The sequence below is a fragment of the Cetorhinus maximus genome, chromosome 12 (genome assembly GCF_964194155.1).
Source record: "Cetorhinus maximus chromosome 12, sCetMax3.hap1.1, whole genome shotgun sequence".
NCBI classification, from domain to species: Eukaryota; Metazoa; Chordata; class Chondrichthyes; order Lamniformes; family Cetorhinidae; genus Cetorhinus; species Cetorhinus maximus.
In genome coordinates this window covers 41,114,178-41,139,839 of record NC_135890.1, presented here as the reverse complement: position 1 = coordinate 41,139,839, position 25,662 = coordinate 41,114,178, and the positions used below count along the sequence as shown (strand labels likewise).

The 25,662-nt window shown below is 43.5% G+C and overlaps 1 protein-coding gene across 1 annotated transcript in view; it reads right to left on the bottom strand.

Moving 5' to 3' along the window:
* The window catches only part of anks1b (ankyrin repeat and sterile alpha motif domain containing 1B), an 809,329-nt gene that overhangs the window by 409,271 nt on the left and 374,396 nt on the right, over nucleotides 1–25,662 (bottom strand). The window contains exons 5-6 of the mRNA XM_078553447.1: nucleotides 11,045–11,341; nucleotides 8,357–8,432 (exon numbers count right to left, since the gene is read on the bottom strand). Coding sequence (XP_078409573.1) covers nucleotides 8,357–8,432; nucleotides 11,045–11,341 — 373 coding nt within the window. The remainder of the gene's footprint in view (nucleotides 1–8,356; nucleotides 8,433–11,044; nucleotides 11,342–25,662) is intronic.

Here is a 25,662-nt window from a genome sequence, read left to right as displayed (position 1 = left end):
CCAAACATCTCAGCCCTAGGACATCGCAGCAGGAATTGCTCTGGGTAGTTTCTCAGGCCCAACCATCTTTGGCTGCTTCATCATTGCCCCCCCCTCCATTATAAGTGGAAATGTTTGCTATTGATTGAACGGTGTTCGGTACCATTCACAACTCCTCAGACACTAGCCAGATGTTCCATCTGCAGGTCCCAGAACCACATATTGCAGGAGTCCGGCAACGCATTGGTTGCCATCGGGGCTGGTGACCCTATTAAGGTCAGCCACCCAACCCTAGGAACCGCCAGCCAATCAGGGAGCCGGCAGCTCAGCAGTTTCAGCAAGGCCACTGGAAGTTGTGGCCTCTGCAGAAAGTGCATCTGGAAGAAAAGTTTGTCATGGAAAGTCGCCACCCTCCCAACCAGGTATGAGGGGTCCGGGGGCAGCTGGCAGTGAGGGAGGGATTTGGTGAGGGCAGATGGCACCGTTGCCGCAGGGGGGGCCATTGTTGTTGAGGCCAAAGAGTACCCTAATAGGAAGGCCGCCCCACCAACCCTGAGCCCTCTGGGAGGCCACCGGGGTTTACCTAACAATCACTCCATAAGATGGACGATCCACCCGCTGCCGGTAAAATGCCAGTAATTGCCGGGAGTGGTCATTCAACAGCCACATAGTGGCTCAACTGGCCTCTAGATGAGCGGGCTGGCTGCCACCTTACCCGCCCTTGACAAAATGGCATGGTGGCTGGAAGATGGCAGCACTTAACTTCCTGCCTTCCCTTGCCATTTTATGGGCCCCCCCACCCCCAGCCCCTTCCCAGGGGGCTGGTAAAATTCAGTCCACTGAAGCAATTGATGCTTGAATGCAACCGGACAACATTCACACTTGGGCTGATAAGTGGCAAGTGACAGTCGCACTACACAAGTGCCAGGCAATGACCATCTCAACAAGAAATGAGTTAACCATTTCCCCCTGCTTAACTGCTGACCATAAAATCTGGGGCCATCGTTACTGGTTTAAAATTCGACACTGAATTCTGTGATTTCGTTTGATTAGGGCTTTTCAACTCATGTCAGTGACCTTGCGTACAACGTCAAGTTAGAAAGCCAACAAAAATGACCAACGGCATAAGAAAAAGCGATTTACACTAAGAAAGCTGTCAGCTCAGATACATTGCTGAATATACGCCTCATACCGCAATCGGACAAAGTGTTAGACTGAAAATACATTAGGACATAAGCTTGGGATCATTCAAGCTACAGATTTACTTAACATTTGAGCGCTAGCATTGAGGGGAAAGAAAACTAAAGCAAACAGAAGTGTGTGCAGCAGTGACAGATTTCGTAATTATTGAAGGTGATATAACTACTGAAGGCATAAAATTTATTTCTTAAGACAGGTCTGTGGGTAGATTCCTCCTGATACGATCCTGCACCAGACCCCGTGGTTTTTGTTAAGATCTAGTTAGGGATCAGTAACTTTTTGTTTGAAGAAGACAAAGTTTGAGATTCCAGTTACTTACTAAGAGAATAAAGCCGCATAATTTCACGGTTTTTGAGCAAATAAACTTTACTATACAAGTTCTGAAAGTTAAAACAATTTACAATATCTACTTTATACTCTAACATTCAGGATTAATATGAGGTAAACGTGATTTAACAGGCAAACTGTGGTATAACACTTTACACGGGTCAGTAAATGGCAGATGCGACCAAGACGGATTCCATGGATTTCTTAGTGACCCACCGAGAACATCAGTAAACATCGAGTCCATCAATCAAGTTGAAGCTTTGTCTTCCTTATGAGGAATTGCAAGTCTTCACTCTTCCCTTTCGCAGATCTAGCCTCAGAATTCCCTCCAAAAGTCACTCCAACGCAACCTGGCTCAATGACTGCTCATCTCTCAGGGTTCCAATCTGGCCTCCCAAGAGTCCATTTCCCTAGAATCCTGAATCTGCACTCCAGCACCAATTCACAAGCACAACTTCAGCTCTTCAGCCATGCCGAGCAGCACACTACTGCTCCGAAAGATTTCCTTTGTCCCAACAGTCTCCAGCATAGAGTCATCAACTTTTCACTGCCTTTTCACTCTCAAGGGCTTCTCCCGATTCCTTCCTACTTGGAGCGTGTCAACTGCAGCACCTCCACTAGTTGAAGCCTCTTTCTTTGCTCCTCTCCCCAGCGGTTTCGACCAGTTTGCTCCTCCTCCTGGGTCACTCCTTCCCCGGTTTTATCCTTCTCTGGGACCTCTCCCTGCCTCCTGTCCCCGAGTTCTCTCCCCAAGTTCCCCCTTTGGGAACTCTCCCTGTCCGCTATATCCGTACTCCTCTGGTATGGCACGCCATTCCTGGTCCCTTGATTGGGTTTTTGCACCATTTTCTCCCACACAGGCACCATGGACACTTGTCCCCAACCTGAAGATCTCTAAAACGCTGGACTTGCACATGTGCAGCCTGCTCCCAATCCACACATGTGCAGAAACTCTTGGGGCATACTGGGATTTGTCTTTCCCAGCCTCTGCTCAGGAATCAGTTAAGGTGGGATTTCTAATGCCCCTAAGGACTTTAGTATGCTTGGCATATTTTCTGTCATTTTGGAACAGATTATATTTCTATAGCTTTTCATGACAGGATCACAGATGTCTTAAATAAAAAGAAGAAAAAGATTTTGTATTTATATAGTGCTTTTCATGACCACCAGATGTCTCAAAGTGTTTTACAGCCACTGAAGCACTTTTGAAATGTTGTCACAGTTGTAATGTAGGAAGCAAGGCAGGCCAGAAGGTAAAAAACAGTAAAAACTGGCAAATTAAAAATACTGGTCTGAACTGGTCTTGTATACCTTAGAATGGAACACCAGTAAAAACTGTGGTATAAGAGCACTGGTCCGAACTGGTTTTTTCCTTCTGGGAGCCAATTAGCACACAACAAAATCCCACAAGCAGCAATGTGATAATGAGCAGAAAATCTGTTTTTGTGATGTTGTTTGAGGGATGAATATTGGCCGGGAACACTGAATATAACTCCCCTGCTCTTCTTCAAAATAGTGCCATGGGATCCTTTACATCCACCTGAGCAGACAGATGGGGCCTCAGTTTAAGGTATCATCTAAAAGATGGCACCTCAGGCAGCGCACGACTCCCTCAGTCGTACATTGGAGTGTCTGTTTAATTTTTATGAGAAGAAAAGCAGGTTTAAGTGTTTTCATACAATTTTATGAGGCCCAGCTCCTTCCGGTGTGAATCTAACTCCTGACAAATCATACGAGTCCTAACAGCACAGAAGGAAACCATTTGACCCATCTGGTCCATGCTGAAATTTGTAAACAAAATTTCTATTTTTTTTTAGAAGAAACAATATGAACCCACAATTATTCCAACCAGCACTACATTCTTGAAGACAGAATTGGATCACTGTCACATTCGCCTTTGTCCAAGGCCATTTGGTTGCTCAGAGATAGATGGGCATGACTGTGCCTTGATTGAAAGTTAGCTGATTCAACATCACTTGGCTGAGTTGGTAGCACTTTTGGCTCGAATCAGGTTCTGGGTTCAAGCTCGGATCCATGACTTGAGCAGACAACATAGGTAATACTTCAAGGGGAGTGCGGCATTGCTGGAGGTGCCATCTTTTAAACAAGTAGTTAAATTTTAGCATGGCATTTCCTCAGTTGGATGCAAAAATCCAACGGGACAATTTCAACAGCACTTTCCAAACTTGCGACCTACACTACCTAGAAAGACAAGACAGCAGATGCATGGGAACACCACCACCTGCAGGTTCCCTCCAAGTCACACACCATCCTGACTTGGAACTATATCGCCATTCCTTCACGATCACTAGGTAAAAATCCAGGAACTCCCTTCTTAACAGCACTGTGGGTGTTCCTACTCCCCATGGACTACAGTGGCTTAAGAAGGTGGCTCACTACCACCTTCTCAAGGGTAATTAGGGATGCGCAATAAATGCTGGCTTAGCAAGCGACACCCACATCCCATGAACAAATATATTTTTAAAAATTGAGCTTTCCCAGCACCCTGGACACCGTTTACTTTTGAATTGATACCGCTAAAAACAAACTAAGTGTTCATTTATCTCATAGTTGGTTGTGGAACCTTGCTGTGCAAACATGTGCCTGCACTATACAATTCACTCGCTGGTTGTAAAGCAATTTGGCGTGTCCTGAGGGTGTGAAAGATATAACATTCTTTCTTTCTCATATTGGAAAGGAAAGCCATTATATATCTGAATAGTTTAATAAAATTCCAAAATAGATGGAAAGGTGTTTGTAGGAACAAGCAATTTTGTATTCTCAGATGTATCTGATTGACAGCCTCGGTGATTGTCACTTCTCATATTTTCCTGTGGATGTTGATCACTGCTAATGCAGATGGTACAAGCAGGCACACTCCCTGGTTACTGAATGATACTAAAGGGGCCTTCATCACAAATGCATAAACAAATTGAAAAACGCTATTAAAATTATCAAACAAAATTCAGTGCTGCATTCACACGCAAACAGGTTGAGACAACACATCACAACAGTACATTGTAATCAAATCCTCAGTATGGAAATTCAAAGCCTGATCTATTACTTCCAAATTCAGAGTAGCACAATGACAGAAAGGCTTAAACATAGCCAGTTAATTCATTCCCACTGTTACTGATCAAATTTGAGATATAGTTGAGAAATTTATTTTACAACAAAAAAAATTACATGCCCTGTATTCAATTATAGGATTATTTCTGTAGTTGAAGAGTCTGAAAGTGAAAGGCTGGAAAAAATGTCTGTCCAGAGGGTCAAAACGCACATTGGGTCAAATCTTCTGGTCTCTGGATTATCGGAGACTGGACTTACTACCGAAGATGTGCTTTGGGACCCTGTGGAAGTCTTGACACGTGACCTCTGGGAATTACCCAGGAAGTTTCAACTTCCGATGGGCAATTCCTCTGCTCTCCAGGACCCTCTACGAACGTCCCCGACTCTGAGCTAGAGTGGGAAACTTCTTCACACAGTTCCACGGTGCTTAACTGAATAGTTACCCAAGAAATGTAAGGCAGATTAAAACCTAGTCTAACATTTGGGTAACTACAGAACTAAAACACTTCAACCACTCACCCGCCACCACCACACCCCGCCCCCCGCCCACCCCCCCCCCAACCCCAAACATTGATGTTGTGCATGCAGCTTTGAGATCAGAATATTTAGCAGACCTGTAGGGACATTTTGATCAGTCCTGAAAGTGAGTGAAGGGCTATGAAATGTAGGTGCCCATGAAGTAGTGCAGCTAGAAATGGGATAAAGTTGCAGCCTAAAGTTGGGAGGTGAAGAAGGGAGCATCGCTGGAGGGCTTAGTGCAATTGGCTAAAACGTGTGTATTTTGCATCAGCAATCTTAATGCATGGCCTTGAGCGTGAAGGTTCATCGAATCATAAACAAAACCACAAGCGTTTTTGACTGTATGTTGGAACTCATTATTAAAACAGGGCCAGGACTGAAGCCTTTGTTGATATACTGAAACACAAGCAAATTCCCAACACCACAGAACTCAAAAATGGGTGCAGTTGGCCTTAAGGAAAATTGATTTTTTAAAACTTTAACAACTTATTTGTAAGACTAAACACTAAAGGAATGATTTTAACCCTATCCACCCAGTGTCAACCAAGCAAGTGTATGGTTAAACTCAGACGGGTGCCTCTGATGTCTCACCCTTTTCAATTTTAACTTGCTTTTTTTGAGCAAGCACCAAAGACAGCTGCCTGAAAATGCTGAGAACCTTGTTTAATTATAGAAATCAGGATTCAATGATGTAATCAGGCCCTGACTATAATTTTAACTGCAGCCTGAGTGAGAAACCACTGTAGCTTTCCTGCCAGATGAAGTCAGGGGCAAGAGGTTCCAGAAAAGAGAATGCATTTAAAACATGTGCTTTTACTTCCCAAAGGAAGCAGTTGAGGCCGTTCCTGTTCCAGGTTCCACGCCCCCCCCCACCTTCCCTCCTGCAAGACTCTCCATATTACCCCTTGTCTGCCAGTGAGTGTCTCTTTAGTGTAGCCCAAATCTCTGCTTCTGCTTGCCTATTGGCTCCCTAGTGACAGAATGCAGATGAAGCCCAGGAGTTAAAATTGCCTTGGCCTAATGCTGCCGAGGTGAGGTAGAGGTTTTTGGCGCTTGTCCTACCCCCTTACTCCAGGTTAAAACTGGAACTCAAATTAACTTAAATCAGCAGCTCTCAAAAACCATAGCTTATTTCAGAACGTTTCTGCCTCATGACTGTGCATCTAAAATCAGAGAAAACCACGTTGGATTGATTCATTCTAACATGCTGCAGTCCCTCTAACATACTCATTTGACTGGCTTTGACACATATCAGCTCTGTGTTCCAACTGATCGAACTGGTGGATATTGTCAACTTTTAAACTAACTGGACAAAACTTGAGTTTTCCTGTGAAATTCAAACTTGCTGGCACATTGGTTGAAATGCTGTCTTTCAGCTTAAAATACAGATAGTTGATATGTATGTCAATGTTGGTCCTTGGGGTGCAATTACTTGGATCTGTCGCCATGTGTTTCTCAGTCTTACTTTTATTCCCATTCTCATTTCCTGCAATTTTTTTCCTCTCCTTTTACATTATTTGGGGGTCCTTTCAGAAATGACTCTTCAGTTCTTTCTTCTGTTGTGGATATGCCTTTTTTCCTTTTTGCAGTTGTCCGAATCAATTTCCAGTTGTAACGTGAACTATTTTATTCAGGGTGATGTTTTCAGTGTCAAAAATTCCACGGGGTTGTTAACCTTTCGGCTGGTAAAGAGTCCTTAGTCCCATTACTTTGATCATGCAACGGAGGAATGTTTTCTTCACTCATCTTTCATATTTTTTTCATTAATTTTGTTATAATTGTACATATTTTGGGGTTTATTGCAATGACATGAATTCCTAACAAGAAAATATCCTTTTCTGTTTTATTCCAGTCTAGTGTTGATCTTATCTACTGTGGAATTTCTTTCAGATTCTTCTGTATAATAGTGCCACAGGGATTAAGCAACCACACCATAAATACAGAGAGGAGAGAGAGAGAGAGAAAAAGAGAGAGAGAGAGAGAGAATTTAAATAAAATTTTCAGAGTCCTCACACCACTGGCAACAGTGCACGCCAAACCGTTCATTGTTGCTTACAATCTTTCATCTTTGATTGTCAAGTGGCTGAAAATCATAAGTAGTACACCCATATTGTGGGGACTCAGGAAATCTGGCCCTCTATCTCTAGGTTTGAGTGTGTTGAGTTGTCTTTTTCTTGTACAAATAGTTGCACAATTCACCGTTATCTCCAATGTAAGGTCATTCGGGTCATGTTAGTACAACATTTTGAGAGCTACCATTTTGTGTTGGGCTGTTTCAATTTTGAATGGGACTATCTATAAGCCCTAAAATATCATTCAAAACATGTATAAAAAAGTCACTAAATTCCATTTATTTCTGCCTCAAATGACGTGAAAGCATCTGTTATTAATTTTATTAATAGCAAACGCCAAAACACAAGCTATGAACTCATACCCTGTTGGACACTGGAATTTTGAAAAGATGTATACTCTATTCTACTGTGGTGTTGTTGGGAATTTGAAGCAGTTTTCCAGGACTTTCACAACTGAAGATAGTGTAATCTTTGCCAAAGTTAGCAGCATAGGCTTTAACCTATCAGTTCTAATATTTCATACATTTATTCAAACTGTGGTGTCTCAGCCAGTTTAGAAACCTATTTTATGAATAGAATAATGTATCACATAAGTTTTCAATTGTGCTTGATATATGGTATATAATTTTGTATTACACAATATTATGCAGAGTCATAATAAGATAAAGATCTTTCAATAAAAGATGAAATTGACATTACACTCTTAAAATGCAATCATATCAAAAGAGCAGTTCCTTATAGGGGTTAAAACTACACAGTGCAATATCAGTAATGAATGTGTTAATAACTGCATTTTTATCAAGGGCATTAATCCATATAAAATGATCTACTTTTCATTGGAATTAAGAAATATTGGAACCCAAACAGCGTGCCTATGCTATTACTATCAGAAATGGGGCACCAGATTAAGTTTAATGCAGTACTCAACACCCCTCCTGTAAAAAAACAAGAACAGGACAACTACTATTTGAAGTAGCAACAAGACAAGTTGCTAAATGCTAATTATTTAATGTCCCTTTTTTTTTAAATGGGAAGCTCAAAGCCTATATTTAAAATAAACGGGTTATCCCTGTAAATTTCAGTCACTTATGTATGGGAAAAAAAGACATTTTCCCTTTATGCTTTTAAACTGTCAAAAGGAAGTTCTAGTGGGAAATATAAACATAACAAGGGAGATAATTAAATCTTACCTGCTTCCAGTAGAATTCGGACAACATCCAGCTTTCCGAACAAGGCAGCTTCATGAAGCGCACTACCCTTCTCAGTCTACAAAGCACACATGTGGATTATTTGTAACACTGCACTCAACATACAGCAGAATTGATAATATATTGAATTTTTAATTAATGGAACAAATTATTAGCGTCATTCATCCGTCCCATTTTTGTAACACTGAACTCTGCTAGAAACACATTCAAAGCTATTCTAGGATTCAAGAACATATTTTGTTCATATTCTACTGTTCCTGTAAACATTCAGCCTTTACTGCAAAAGTAAAGTCAGTACTTCAAAATACCAATGCTAGCTTTAACCAAAAGCATTACCTCTTGCTCCTTAGGCATTTCCAGGCTGGTTGCACAAATCAGATAGTGTTGTCTTAAAAGTTATCGCGGTAAGTAATTGCACAGAGTTTGAAAATGAGTGTGCCTGGAGTATTTTGTAGTTCAGTACATCCCTTTGTGGTTTTGGTTATTTAGTCTTTTTTACAGCTTTACACATATCAGTAAATCTACTTACAGCTTTCTTAAGCAAAAGCGCTTACTGAGATAATTGGTTTAAAAGAGGGCTAAACCACAGAAAGCTTTTACCAGCAAGTGATGTGTTGCCTTTTGTACAAAATGGATGTACAGGATGCAAAAGCCTCGCCTTATTCAGAAAGGTTCTTCCTGTCTTGTTTCCTTCAATGATTGAAAATTGATGATGTCAAACAAAGGAAATCTCCCATGCCACGCCATTTCCAGGAATTTAACTGGAAAAAAGTTTGTTTGCTGCTACTGGAGACCTTGCAGATAATCAATCTATGCAATATTCGGAGGTCAATTTGTTTCTATGCATATAATTCACTTCTTTAACTTACTGAGTTGTCATTTTCCCCATCAGGTGATATCCAATATAAATGTATTGAGAGTGACCTATCACGGTGAAATGTTTTAATAGTTCACAATAGTGCACAATTTTGAAAGTCTGTGTAGACAGGCTGCAGTTGACAGCCATTTAATAGTATCTTCAAGCATTCACTATTTTTACGAACAGAGATTGTGATAGTATGCTCAATTTTCTGACAAACAGTAAAACTACCACAGAACTGTTATTACTTGCCAGATTGCCCATCCATTGTTTAAACACTTTACATCACAGAAATTGTAGAAAAATGGAAAAATTATGAGTATTTCATATGAAACTTTGATGCAGGCAAATAAATTTAAGATAGGTAAACCTGAAACCGCAAAATTGTCCAAAGTCATGCAGAGTTAGTTTATTAAGTGCGGTTTACAAAAAATAATCAATATAATTTAAATTACTTCATGTCAGCTACATTGAACATCAGAAACTATAAACAAATCCAGAAGTATAACTACCATCGAATCACGGAACGGTTACAGCACAAAAGGCAGCTATTTGGCCCATTGTATTTGTTCTGGCCCTCTGTAAGGACAATTCACAGAGCCACACCACATCTTTCCCGCGTAACCCTGTACATTCATTCTTTTCAGATAAATATCCAATTCCCTCTTGAATGCCTTGCTACCTCCGCACACTCAGGCAATGCATCAAGATCCTAACCACACACTGCATGAAAATGTTTTCCTCATGTCTCCATTGCTTCTTTCAATCTGTGTCCTCTGGTTCTCAACCATCCCACCAATGGAACAGTGGGTGGATTCTCATTGAGGTGTTGGGGGTCTCGCCTGCCAGCTGGAGAGCCAGCGAGAGACCTGCGCTGCCTCTTTTCAGGAAGGCCCACCAAGCCACACGCCACTCAGACAATCTCAAGGCCACCGGGGGCCTTCCCCTAGAATCAGGATCCTGGGAAGCGGAAGTCTCACCAACTGGCCAGATTGCTGGCCAATCAGAGGCCAGCAGCTCTTGTGCTCAGCAGCGCCATGGGGAGATGGTGCCTGCTGCTGGAATGACAGGCTCCAGAGTCCCAAAATCGTGGAGCAATCCAGGCCAGAGTTAAATAATGTCAGGAGGGGTTTTACGAGGTGGGGGTCACAGGTATAGGGGTGCAGAGGAGTCGACAGCAAGGGAAGGCAGGTGACTCTCAGTGCCCCTCACCACCCCACTTCCCAATGTCAAGTTCCTTGGTCAGGCACTGAGCTGACAAGCCGGCTGCACAGTTGCAGCTGTTGTGTACGCCGCATGGCAACAGGCCCGCCTGTAGCTGGGTTAATACCAGTGGTGGCTGGATGAGACCCTTAAGTGGTCATTAATTGGCCACTTAAGGGCCTCAATTGGCGGTGGGATGGGAAGGTCGACATGGGCCTTCCTGCCCACAACTTAATTCTGGCGAAGGCAGGAAGACAGCGGGAACTCAGGTCTGCCACCATGCTGCTTAATTAAATGCATCTCCCTCTTCCAAGCTCACCAGCAAGAGCAGAAGGTTCCACCCTGTATATATGACTGCCAGTAAGAAAGTCAAGAATAGTGGGAAAAAACTACAGAGAATTTGCTGCATGTCTAGGATTTGGTAATATTTGCTTTGAGAGTTATATATATATTACATACAGGGTTATTCTGAAAGAACAGAGTAGTGGGACTAATTGGATAGCTCGTTCAAAGAGCCAGCATAGCACAATGGGCTAAATGGCCTCATTTTGCACTCTATTACTCTATGATTCTACAATGAGTCCACAACAGACTAAAATTTCACCCACCTGGCAGTTCACTTCCATGCCGGCCTCCAACAAAACCTGGACTACAGCCTTATGTCCATTGCGTGCAGCCAGATGTAGAGGAGTATGTTTTTTGGTATTGCAGCTCATCAAATTTGGATGCGCATTTATTAACATCTTGACCACCTGCAGGCGACCATAGAGTGCGGCCAAGTCGAGGGGTGTTTCAAACTTGTTGTTCCTTATTGTGGGATCAGTCAGTTCCTCTAAGAGGACGGCGACCACATCTGAGTGTCCATACTGTGCTGCACAGTGCAATGCGGTTTCATTCTCATTGTTCTGTTTGAGTTAAGATTAGGAAAAGGAAAGACAATTACAAAATGGTCATCAAAACTGAATTTTCAAATTAAGAACATGATGAAGCAAACCTCTATTTCATTTTGCAGGATATATTTCTATAAAATGTTGAAATATAAGCATGAAACAGGAAAATAAAAGGTTATTAATTTAAGTTACATGCAAAATCATTTTCTAAAAGTTTTTGGATTTATTTTGGAGTTACGGGGAAAGTGCAAAGATTTCTAAACAATAAGAGGGTATAAAGTTTACTATTTGGACATCCATCCAAGTTCAGCGTTATACTTGATGTGCGCTACGGCTATACAAGAGCACCCAGGTACAGCTCTTGGCCATTTGCATTGCCTGGGCACTCTCAAAGCACAGCTGCGGGCATTGGGAGGGCTTTGTACAGGGATCAGAGGAGCAGAAACAGAAACCCATCTATACTCCTAGCTGATGACATTGGGGACTCTGGCTGCTGTTCTCAGAAGATTTAACATCCTCATGGGCATTAAAATAAGAACCAATCAACTTCTTTGGTAGATTACCTGGCTTCTCCAGGATCCCCAACTGACCCGCAAGAGTCCCAGTGAAAGCCCCAATACTTGTTTTAGAGCACGCCCCTGCCCAATCATTGAAGGCAGGGGGTAGGGAAGTTCCTCACCTACCATGCTTATTTGGGCCAAGGTTACTTCTAAACATTCAGTACTTCCACAACCGATGCACAGTGACAGCAGTGTGTACCCTCTACAAGATGCACTGCAGCAACTCATCAAGACTCCTTCGATAGCACCTTCCAAACCCGTGACCTCTACCACCGAAGTGCAGAGCAGATGCATGGAAATACCACCATCTGCAAGTTCCCCTGCAATCCATGCACCGTCCAGACTTGGAACTGTGTCGCTGTTCCTTCACTGTCGCTGGGTCAAAATCCTGGAACTCCCTTCCTAACAGCACTGTGAGTATATCTACATCACATGGACTGCAGCTAATCAAGGTGGGGGCTCTCCATCACCTTCTCAAGGGCAATTAGGAATGGGGAACAACTGCTGGCCTAGCTCACGTATTGTGAAAGAATAAAAATAAAGATACAAACTCAGTGTCAGTCATCAGGTTTCTGGGCAATATTAAGAAAATACTGGCATTGCACAGTGAAGCAGGAAGCCTGGTGCAATGGGTCTTTATCCCTCTATACTCTTTGCCACACTTGGGATTGGAACATGCCTCATACTGGATGAGGAAAATCTCTTCTTAAGTCTAACATATTTTTAATTTAAAGTTTTCTCATAGATCTTAGGAGCTGTGGGATTCAGAAATAAAACTGTGCTACCATTTAATTTAGAATTTTCACTGAATAGATGCAAGTAATTTATTGTTTCCATAACATAAATAAAACTTCTGGCTGGTGTGATTCAAAATAGAACAGTAATGCGTGGTTTTCAGGTCTGAATCATTTTACTTTTGTAAAACAATCAAGTTCAAAATGCAATTTTAACAAGCAGCAGAGTACAACAAAGTGCATTGGCTTTAAAATATCAGCACACGTAACTGAGGGATAATTTTATAAATGAGCATCTTGCTTCCAAGTGTCATGGTTCACTGCTCTGCAAAATGAACATCACATGTAAAACAATTAACAAAGGATCTGTTGCAAAATTGAGTCAGGTCAACTTTAGCGTTCTAGAGGGGCACTAATCATGAGCAGGATTTCCTGTGTTCTTTCTTGAATAATGGAGAGGAACTGCACCCTTTAAAATTACTGATGGATACAATATCCAGAGTGCTTAGTAAACAAGTCCTGTGTATTTGACAGCTGACAAAGCTGCGTCTCTTAGCTTAGCAAACAATGTAAACAGATGCCCTGGACGCAGACTCCAAGCTCACATATCTACTGGCCAATGTTTTATGCCAATGCATTTTTCAAATCTAATTACTTTCTTAAGACTTACTGTGGACTTATTACCTGGTTATTAAATTCCAATAAAGATAGATATATTTACATATATAAAAATAACAGATTATTTAAGAAAAGCATTTCTTTCTTTACTTAATTGGCAGCTTTCCATCTCGTGAGACGATTCACTAGCCTTTGTTTTCTTTGACCCCTCTTCTCGGCCAGCTGAACTTCCCATTTCTCAACGCTCTGGAGCAAAACTGGAGTGTCTTCTCCAGGGTGCAAGCCTGGGCAAAATTTATGGAGACGCTGGACTGCCTAAACGTCAGGGTCCCCTCCTTAGCCTCCCTGGTTGAATCCAAAGGAATGCAAAGCACTACGTTTGGTGCATGCTTGGTTGCAGGAGTTGCCGGAAAAATGACATATTTAGACATCAGTCCACTTTTGGGCTCCATTTCAGATTTTCTGTCACGGTTTAATCCCTTAGCCTTCAGCTCACCCGAGGTATCCACAAAGTAGTGGATCTGTTCACCCACAGCTGAGAGTTTGGTTCATGAGTGCCAGGGCACGTCCACATGCTGGTGGGCTTGCACACTGCATGTTTGGGTGCTAAACCTCCTCTGGGTTCCTCAGAAGTTTTGGCCTGGGGTCATGTGGAATCCAGTGTCCCTGTGTTGCAGTGAGAAGGCACAGGAGAGGACTTGCCAATGAAGAGGCTGTAAACTGACAGGGAGGGACTTAAGGATTTGACTCTCCTTTTTGTGGGTCCAACCAGTTGATGTGGTGTGTTTAATGATTGGGTGAAGAGAATTAGTCTTCTTCTTGCTTTTTGTGCGTTGGTATGCTTCACATTTTCAGCCTACACTGCTGGCTAACAAAAGCATTCATGATTATTAAGTTGTTGCATGTTACCAATGTTGAAATAAAACTAGAAACAACTGAGACAAAGCAGAGAAAATTAAGTTTATTAAAGTTGACAACTCACATGGAACTACCACACAGGTGTATTTTTGGCAGGGCGGTGCATGAAATATGAGGGTGGGGGGAAAGCCCACTGCCTTTCCGCCCACCCTGAGCTGTCTCCCATAATACAGGTGGTGGGCAGGCGCTGAAATTGGCAGCCCGCTTACCATTTTTAAATAAATGGTGGCATTGTAGTCATGTTACTGGACTAGTAATCCAGAGACCCAAGCTAATGCTCTGGGAACACAGGTTCAAATCCCACCATGGCAGCTGCTGGAATTTAAATTCAGTTATTTAAAAAAAACATGGAATATAGAGTTAGTCTCAGTAATGGTGACCATGACAACCATCATCGATTGTCGTAAAAACTCATCTGGTTCACTAATGTCCTTTAGGGAAGAAAATCTGCCATCCTTACCCAGTCTACATGTGACTCCAGGCCCACAGCAATGTGGTTGACTCTTTACTGCCCTCTGAAATGACCTAGTAGGCCACTCAGTTCAAGGGGAAATTAGGGATGAGCAACATATGTCCATGAAATAATTTTTAGAAACGGTCAATTGAACTTGTTACCAAGCCAATTGACTGGGCTATTACATTGGCCATGCCATAATATGGCTGACCTGGGGAGGCAGACAGCATAGGCAGGAGCTGGAGGCCACCTTCTTTTTCACAAAAGCATTTAGAAGGCAGGAAGGAAGGGGGGGCATCCTTGTGGGGGGGGCGGGAGTGTTCTGTGTGCATTGACAGCATTACCCTCTTTCAACACCCCCCCGCCCCACCCCTACCAACACCAATCCCCACTTTGATCCGCTCCACCCCGGTTCCCTAGGCTGCCCGATCCTACCACCCCAAGCGAGGGACATACTTGCCTCCAGGATCCATCAAATTTCTGTGTGGGCCTGCTTGCAGCCCCAGCACCACCTACAACTCAGTTCTGGTGCGACTGGGACTGCTGAAGTTGGCCGGCAGTTCTTAAGGGCAGGATTTCTTCCCACTGAGGGGCGGAAGGCCCACTCTCAGCCTGTTTAGCTGAGCGGCAGCATGTTAAGGCTGCCAGCTAACTCCTGCGACAGGCGGGAGGGGGTCAGCGGGGGGAGCAAGCAATACACCCACTGTGAAATCCAGCCCAATCTCTGGAAAAAGAAAAAAGTAACAAACTCCTGAGAGCCAAAATTTACTATAATGCACATAAATAATACAGGATCAAAACAAGGCCATCAGTGCCATAAAAGACCACAATCTACCATCAATCATGAAATAAAGAATTTCTAAGTCCCAAGACAAAGCCCTCTGAAATTTTATTGCCAATTTGTATTCCTGTATCAAAAAATAAGAGAAATCTTAAATTAACTGCAGCACAATATAAGTATTTTTTGTGGAGGCTGTCTAACCTTTTAAATAGGCCCAAAAAGTAATTCAAAAAGGTATCACTATTACTTAGCTACTTTGCAGCAGCTACCTGCGTTTGGGAACGAACTCGTACAAGTGGGTGAGACTATTTTGTTCACAATATAAAGATGATGCAATGGCTGCAATGTTTCACATCTTTTTAGTCACAGAGTTAAGATATCAGTGTAAATCTCAAACGACAAACCACAAGCAGTTTACCAACATCAACTCAACTCAACTCTTAAGATGTGTTACTGCCTTAGAATACACTCAAGGATGTGAACACCTTAACAGTGAAGGATTCCTTAGTTTTTTTTGGTCACAGCACAACGACATATGTTCCCAATAGTTTAAAGGCACACCTACACAAAAGTGGACCCCAAAGTCCCTAACTTCACTTCACAGCACCACATTAAAAAAAAGTTATCAATAAAAAAAAATGCTAATAATATTTCTTCCATGCACTGTAATTAATGAAAATCGCTCTTTACAAATGGGTGTTACAAGTTTCGGGTCTGCCTTATATATTCTGTCAGGTGCAGCAATGTCAGTCACTTCCAGAGGTGGCCTAGGAGTGTTCCTGTGCTTCCCAAATGTAATTATTTGATAGGATGTCAGATACGAACACCTCATGATCTGAGCGGAATATCGTGTCTTTTATATTCAGCCTCACATGTGCTTCGCCAATCTGTACTTAAACACATTCAATCTTCTGACTTAGAGGTGAGAATGTGACTACCTGAGATAAATTGCTATCTTAAGACCTTCAAAATCAGTCTATGAAAGTGCTTTGTTTTTTCACATCACAGCATGTATTCTGTCTGTACGGAACTATGGGCTAAGAAAACGTGTGCATCTGTGGACATTACATGACTTTTTGAAAAAAATTTGGCCATCAAGGCAAGGCATGTCAACACCAAGGAATTAAAAACTTCTCCTTTCAGACATCCAGGGTTTTATCCGGGACCGGCATAGGAAGCAGGCAGGTGCTCCTGCGTGTTGGTTCCCCAGCTCCATCCCGCCCCTGTGCCATTTCTACAGGGGCTGGATTGGGAGTGTGGGGGGCTGATGGCAGGGCTACACGCCTGGACACTGTGGATAGTGATCAAGATCGTTAATGTCTATTAAGACCAATTAAAGGAGGCTGCCTTGGATTTTCTGGTCAGCCTCCAGATTCTGCAGGTGGCAGGGGCCAGTTTAACTGCGCTAGGACGGGGGAGGGGTTTGGGGGGTGGGGGGGTGGGTGTGTGTGTGTGTGTGTGTGTGACCTCCCACTGGCAGATTTGGTGGAGCCAGAGGTCCAGGGCAGGCTTAGTGGCTGACCCTGCCTGCCTGCTGGAGCAGCCACAGGCCACCCTAAAGAGGGGCTACCCCTTCAGTGGTGGCCTGACTATAAAAGCAATTTTTTTTTAGTTACATTTTATAGGGTTGAAAAGGGGCAATTGCATTTTGAAGCACCATCTCCCATCTATTCTGTTGCTGCTTTCAGGCTGGAAGGCCCTTGATTGGCCTTCCAGCTTCGAGAGCCCACCCGAGGGCAGCGAGCCCGAGGGCGCTAAGGGCAGCGAGCCCGAGGGCGCTGAGGGCAGCGAGCCCGAGGGCGCTGAGGGCAGCGAGCCCGAGGGCGCTGAGGGCAGCGAGCCCGAGGGCGCTGAGGGCAGCGAGCCTGTCCAGGCTGCCCCAGGGAAAATCACAATGAGTGACTGTTTCCCACACAATGTGCGTTTTTGACCCACATTTCAGCCTGAAGGCGTGGTTCAGAAGCCTGCAGAGAAAATCCTACCCCATTACCTGCATCAAGCACTCCAGGGAATACCACCACCTGGAAGTTCCCCTCCAAGCCACGCACCATCCTGACTTGGAAATATATCATCGTTCCTTTACTGTCACTGGATCAAAATCCCAGAACTCCTTCCCTAACAGCACCGTGAGTGTACCACAGGGACTGCAGCGGTTCAAGAAGGCAGCTCACCACCACTATCTCAAGGACAACTAGGGGTAGGCAATAAATACTGGCCTAGCCAGCGATGCCCACATCACATGAATGAATAAAAAAAAGGTTGGGTGTAGCATTGCAGTCGATTAATTCCCTTGCCCATGTGCCTTAGCCCACTGGACCAGTATATTTCCACATGAGATCTCCAAGAGAGGTTGACAATCACCAAAAAATTGGGCAGTTTTGTGTTGTGGGTGATTGTCCACTGGGAACGGGATTGAGACAACCTAAACTCATCCACATGGAATGTTCAATGCCAGCCAAGACTTTCATCCCAACCATTAGAGCTTGAGTGAACTGAAGCTCATAAGTGAAAGGATAGTATGCTAAAACATGGAATACCAATCAACACCAAGAGTTAATTAGCTGAATAGCACGCAGTTCAGCACTGCATATTTATAAATTTCATTGTACTGCAGCAACAGTCACTGCAATGACCCAAGATTGAGGCTGGAATTTTATCGCATTGTTGCAAGAATTCCATTCAGAATCACCACAGAATTATAGAGTGTTACGGCATAAAAGGAGGCCATTCGACCCATCATGTTTGCACCGGCTCTTCGAATGAACATTGTGGCTTAGTGCCATTCTCCTATCTTTTCCCTGTACCCTTGTACATTGTTTATATTCAAATAAATATCTAATGCCCTCTTGAATGCCTCGGTTGAACCCCTCTCCACCACGCTTCCAGGCAGTGCATTCCAGACTCGAACCACTCGTTGTGTGAAGAAGTATTTTTCTCACATCACATTTGCTTCTTTTGCAAATCATTTTAAATCTGTGCCCTCTCGTTCTCGATCCTTTTACGGAAACAGTTTCTCCCTATCTACTCCATCCAGCCATCTCATGATTTTGAACACCTCTATCAAATCTCCTCTTAGCCTTCTCCTTTCCAAGGAGAACAGTCGCAACCTCTTCAATCTATCTTTGTAACTGAAGTTTCTCATCCCTGGAACCATTCTTGTAAACCTTTGCTGCACTCTCTCCAATGCGTTCACATCCTTCCTATAGTGTGGTGCCCAGAACTGTACATAATACTCCAGCTGAGATCTAACTAGTGTCTTACATAAGCTCAGCATAATCTCTCAGCTCTTGTACTCTATGCCCCTATTAATAAAGCCCAGGATACTCTATGCTTTATTCACTGCTCTCTCTACCTGTCCTCCCACCTTCAATGATTTATGCACATATCAACCCAGGTCCCTCTGCTCTTGCACCCCCTTAAGAATTGTACTCCTAATTTTATATTGTCTCTCCATGTTCTTCCTACCAAAATACATCACCTCACACTTCTCCGCATTGAACTTCATCTGCCACCTACCTGCTCACTCCTCCAACTTGTCTATGTCCTTTTGAAGTTCTATATCATAACAGAAAGGAATCAAAAATAAAAGACTGTTGCAACTTGTGTCAACTCAGATATTACTCAGTGCTCAAACACTGAGCTCTAGCTCTACACAAATCATTAATGACCACAAACATAAACAAATTCTGACTCAGCACTCAGGCTGCTCACTGCTCATCCCTCTCCCCACACACGCAGCTGACCTGAAGGTACTAGCAGAGCAAATAATGCATTTATCAGACTGATGAGACAGCAATGTAAAATAAGTAAATCAAAGATCTCCATTTTCAAAATTAGAAACACAAGTGATTTTTTTTCTGTAGCATAGTAACCAGATGACTAGCCAGTGTCAGAGGGCCATGTGGACAAACCAGGTGTAGCCCCACGAGCACTGGGCCTTCTCAATATCAGAGCCCAGAGGAAGGCAGGACCTTGGAGGGGCCCCTACCAATGGGAAAGGGCGAGAGAAGTACTCCGGCCACTCCCAACCTACAAAAAGAGAGGCTGCAGCCATTGCAGCAGCACTGTAGGATTTTGCGCTCCACCCACACATTCTCACCACCCCGCTGCTCCCACTTGGCAGAAGGGTGCAAACTCAGCCTGCAATATTTACAAACTAGCTGCACACACGGGCTGCTTAGCAGGGACAAATACGAAACCATGTTTATCAGATGCTTGAGGTTAGGCTTGCATATCATTACAAGAGAAATGACCTGTATCATTTGTGTAGCAGAAGCACCGTTTGTAGGCTATCAGCCGCTCTGCATGTATTACTCAGTAAAAATAACAGCAGTGAAGGTTATCTTCTTGCTAGCTGGCCCATGAACAGCAACAAGAGAATTTAATTAAATTTATGAAATGCAATCCATAAGGTCAGCATCGGCATGTGTACTACAAAGAATGATCAAGCAATAAAGGGATGGGCATTTTTTAAGCGCAACTCTGATACTTCATAAGTTTGTCTCTTTTAACTAACTTTTGTTGTGTTCTTTTTTTTATTGTTTTTCAGGATGTGAGTGGCGCAGGTTAGGCCAGCATTTGTTGGCCAGCCCTAATTGCCCTTGAGAAGGTGGTGAGCTGCCTTCTTGAGCGACTGCAGTCCACATGGTGTCGATTCAATACATGAATTCCAGCAACTCAATGCAGATCAGGGACAACCTCCTCTAATCAGTTTGGATTGAACACCTCTGTAACAGACCATGTGCTGAGTCAAAGCATTTGTCTCTAATGTATTTAAGATTAAACTTCAACAGTTTCATACTGTATTTATACTGAGCATCCTCAAAGTTAATAAGGAGATTATTCAATGAAAAGATTGGATTGGATTTTCCCATGCAGGCACTGTACCAAGGATTTGGGGTAGATGATTCAGAAGTGGGTACTGCCAGATCTTCCTTTGGTGGCAAGCAGTAGGTAGAGAAACAGTGAAAAACAAATGAGAGAGGAAGAATAAAGATGGGGAAATGAGGAGGCTGCTGCTGGTTTGTGTAGCAGAAGCATCTGGTATCTAAATGGTTAACTTGGGATTGAGTACAGTACCGCCCACATGGTGATGTAAAAAGGCACATGACCTAGAGCTAAGGGCTATTGAGAGACAGGTAGCAACATGTAAAGTCCTAGCATGGGTTCCTCTCCATACCTTTACCCTTTACTGTAAAAATGTACATATTTCAGTACTGTTAATAAAGATTTATTTGTAACTTCAACCAGACTGCATCATGGTGTCCAAGCAGTACACATCACGGGTAGTGACAACAGAACACACGGCGGCAGCGGGAGATAAAATCCATATCCTTTCTAAAAGACTCAAGGACTGTCAAGAAAAGGACACCAACAACGATTCTGCACTGAAGCAGCCTCACTCAAGAAGCAAGACGCTGAAAAAACGCACCCACACTCCAGAGACAGGAGAGCCTGGCAGCAGATTAGAAAATGCAAAAGTTTTGCTCAAGCAAAGTCTCTGCTGAATATCCGTAGAAGATCAGCTTCAACAAAGAAGAACCAGCAGCCTGCAAGGTGAGATAAACTCCTTTTAGGATTCCAGGCAAGCCAGTCCTGTGAAGTATTTTTTTTAAAAACCCAGTCAGGCAGAAACTCTGTTGTGCATTTCTTCACTAGCCTGAACTTGGACTCAGCACCCTCCCCAAATGGTGCCCGAGTCCAGAATGTCACGAAAGAAGGGATCAAACACAGAAGAAATTTCTTTTTTTTAAATCAAGTGCCTTGCGATACTTTGGCCGCCCAACCGGTGAGAATTCTGCCTTCCCGGCCTATCCCCGGACCCGCAACACACTGTCACGACTAAAACAGCCATCAGCAGCAACCAGACCCACAACCATTTTGAGGCTTCTTCCCCAGTGGACAGCCACTACCATTTTGAATTTCACACCGAAACGGCAAAGTGCACGAAAATCCTGGCTTGATCGATACCAGTGGCGCCATCTTGAAATCCCCTTCACTCTTAAAGTGACACCCACACATTAAAATATTATAAAGTTGGAACACAATTCTTCCCAACTACATCCAATGTGCCTTCCCAATGCCCTGACCAATCTCACAATTGGGAGTTATTGGGGTAAAAGGTTCCTGAGGTATAGCACTGCTGTAGGATTAAATAAAAAGTCGAAGGCAGAACAAGTTAGCACACTACTTTATTCCATTGGGCCGATTACAGACAGTATCATCGCCAGGCAAGTCATAGATGAATCATCTGCCAAATTCTACAATGTTTTAAAATCTTTCTGCCTTTTCTTCAAACTGAGACCTAACAAGATCTTGGAACTCACCAAATTTAACAGGAGCAACCAACAGCTTGAAGAGCCTATTGACTCCTTTATCAATGCTTTGTACTGATGGCAGAAGAATGTAAACACAGCGATTGGAATTCCGAACTCATCCGAGACAGAATTGTGATGGAGTGTCACTGACGATTCGCTCTCCGACCTTCTCCAAGCCAAAGATGACCTTAGTCTAGAACAAGGCTGCCCAGCTAGTTAGGCTGTCCAAGCAGCGAGACCATTCTCAGAGGTAAAGGTGTTTCATGGGGCAGAAGCCATGCTGCAGTCCAGCACATTAAGCCACACAAGCGCAGGGACTGTCAAAGTCCTGGTAAGCCATCACCCAACCACCCGGCCAAACGACCATGCCAGCGCTGCTATGCGATGCGCACTCACAGGAAGGACCAATGTCCTGCAAGTGCTGCCAAGTGCTTCCACTGCCACAGGCAGGGAGACTTCAGTAGGCTGTGCCAGTCACGACCTCAGGACGGCAGATGACCCGAGAGCAATCCATGAAGTCAAGGCCACTGACCCAGGAGACATGCAGCCTTTTTTCCTGGGTGACATCAGATGATGTGGCTCCTCCTTCTGGAATGCAGACATCTCAATGAACATCCATCTAACCAACTTTTTTTAAGCTAGATTCTGATGCCGCAGTGACAGTCCTATCGAATGAGGAACCATGACTCCAAGTCTTTGAGTCAAACAACAGACGCCCGACTCTATGGCACATGGGGAGTCCAACTTCCAGTCATTGGCATGATTCAGGAGCCATTGAGGTACGACAACAAACAGATTAGGGAGCTAACGTACATTGTGCGGAATCAGCCCTTTTCACTCCTCAGCAGAGACACCTGCATTGCTCTAGATCTCCTTCAGCCGGCAAAAGATGTGAAGACAAGCGTGGTTCCCACCCAGCCTAAAAGGCATCCTCCCAAAGTCCCAACCATTACACACCATTCATGTGTTGACTTTGTTTGTAATCTCTCTTCTCTGTTTGTGGAGCAGGTCTTTTCTTCTTAATTTCAGGTCCCCAATCCTACCCAAGAGCCAGACCAACCCACCGCACAGGAGGTTACCGCAGCACCCCCAATGGGAGTGATACCAGAGCTGGAACAACCGCCAGAGAAGCCTGTCTCCACCAGCAACCATGGTGCAGACAGTAGAGACACTGACCAACAACAACCAACCAACATGCTGAAACCACAGCATCAGCTGGAACCAGGTAGCAGCCTCACGCAAACACAATTACACAAAGGTGAACTATCTCCCTACTCTTCTTCCATCCACAGGACTGCTCTCCTTCAACCACCGAGAGCTTCCAGACACCGAAAAAGGCAGAAGAAGAAGAAGAAACACCACCCACTTGATGAACACCGCTTTCGTCCACCCAGGAAGAAACAATCAGCGCTCACCACAACAAATCAATGCCACATCAACCAGACCAACCAGGAGTGATACAGCATTGGTTAATGAAAGCACTGCATGAAGCCATGCCTACATCCAGATACAACCTCCAAACCATCACCAAGGTCAAGAACCTCTGAAGGCTACCACTCTCCCGACTGGATGGCAAATGAGATATGGCAGGGGTACAATGCTTCCAGACCACCCGAATCTCCAATTTCAAGGACTTGAAGGGGGAGATGGGATAGTAAGAACATTGGTGATGCGTACTGTTAATGTTGTAATGTTAATCAGGAAGTAGTTTAGAGTTAGAATAGTTTATAGTTGCAACTATAAAGTTAAATACACAAGGCTTATAGTGATGTAAGAATTGAAGCAAACTGTAAGTAAACCAATGTCAGTCTATATCCAGAGGATAAAGACTTAGGGGGAGGTGTATTAGAAGGGCCTGGGACCTAAAGGGTTAACATGGGACTCAGTACAGTACCGCCCACATGGTGATGTAAGAAGGCATATGACCTAGAGCCAAGGGTTGAAAGAGATAGGTAGCAACATGTAAGGGCCTAGCATGGAGTTCTCACCATGCCTTCACATTGTAATGTAAATATATACATAGTTCAGTACTGTTAATAAAGACTTTTTTGTAACTTCATCCAGACTGCTCCATGGCGCCCAAGCAGGTACATCACTGGTAGTGACAACACAACAGATCAGTTTGACTGTGAGGTCTCCCTATTTATTCCAGATGAAATAAGTTGTAGTGGAATTTGAAGCAGGAAATATTTAGGCAAATCACTTCAGCAGCTGTTGAGGAAATCTATGGGGACAGCATACTGACATTCATTTGCATTCCTGTGGCTTCAATGGATACAATCACCAGTAAAGCCATACAGGAAATTCGGGGGCTACGCTACTCAGACACAAAACAGGGACAAAGAATTAGCGTTTGCTTTACCAGCGCAGAGTGTCTATGTCTTAGATATGATTTGGCACTAAAGCCAAGAGCATCACCCTATAGAACTCTTCATTCCCTACAAGACCCTAATCATGCATTCTGGTTTAAATCTCCCACTACTAGATTTTTTTTATTTTTAAACTCTAACTTAACCCTTCTCTGTATAGTAAGTGTTCACAAAGCAAGGCTATGTATATTGAATATTACTGAAAAACTTCAACCAGATTAATTGTCCAAGATAGGAATTATTCTCCCAAATGTATTTGGAAACAGGTTAAAGTAGCAAGAGCGTTGCAGCAGGCTCTCGTGTGCAAAGTAAACACACACTGCATAGAGTTTCACTTTTATTGTGTTTTGTTACTTTTGAAAGGTGAACATGTTGATTTTGTATTTACCAAGGTTGTGATCATCAGTGTGAAGAAACAGAATATTTGTATCTCATTGTGACACCCTGCAAGTTAAGCACTGTCCTTTCTTCTATAAGTTATCATTGTAACAACCCCAATCTTAGAAGAAAAGACCATGGGCAGCTTTTTTATGTGGTCTCCTGAATCCTGCCATCAGACTCAAATGGGGGCCGGCCTCACTGTTGCCTGTTATTTTCCCCAAATTGATAATTAAAAGCCAGAGGGCAGGCTCGCCATCCAATTAAGAATGGCAGGTGGGCTGCTGAAAACGGATGACTAATAAGCTTTAATCAGATTTATAGGTGACCAGATAGAACTGTTGCACACCTATCCCCTCATCCCCCTGCCACCTCACTCCACTGCACCCCCCCCATGCCATCCCTAAGAAATTGGCCTGAGGACAGGATGAAGCTGAGGAACCAGCAAACATTTGGCAACGCTATTTTTTGCGCCTTCCCGCCTCCATTCCCTGCCCCTATGGGGCCTAAAAATCCTGCCCCCAGTTTCAATCTCCAGCCCTTGTAGCCTCTTTCTCCCTGTGATTGTCAACTATTGCCAAATTAAAAGTGGTTTTGTGCTGTGGATTCTCAGCCACTAACAGTTGGATTGACATCACTTAAACTAATTTCTCCAAGGATACTACCAATCATTAGAGGCAGGAGATTTCCATCCTATCGATCTGGCCTGTGCTCAAGCTCAGACGTGAAAAATTAGTGGACTTATAAACCCCTAAAAGTCGAAAACCAGTGGGAATACTGAGATAATAAGTCATGTGGCTCAAGAAACAGTTGTTCAAAACTGTTCCACAACACATGGAGGGACAGAATTATCCTTTAGTTATATGGAATCAAATTTCCGATCTAGATAAAAAACAGAACCACATCACTTAAAGTTCTCATTCTGGTTTTAGCATACACCTCTTATTTTACTGAGTGTCAGAAAATAGACAGGTGTATCCTGTTTACCTTCAAAATTGAACCTAGGTTTTTGCTCGCATGTTCAGTAGTGAGAGTTGAGGAATTTCCCAGCTCACCGCACCTGCCTCAGGAGAAACTCCCCCAAATGGCGGGATCTTTGTTCCAGGGAACGTGGGTGCAAGATGGAGATGCCTCCCCACCCCCACCCATCACTGGACATAGATCAGAGACAGCCACAGGGGCTGCCAGTGACAAATCAGCCTGTCAA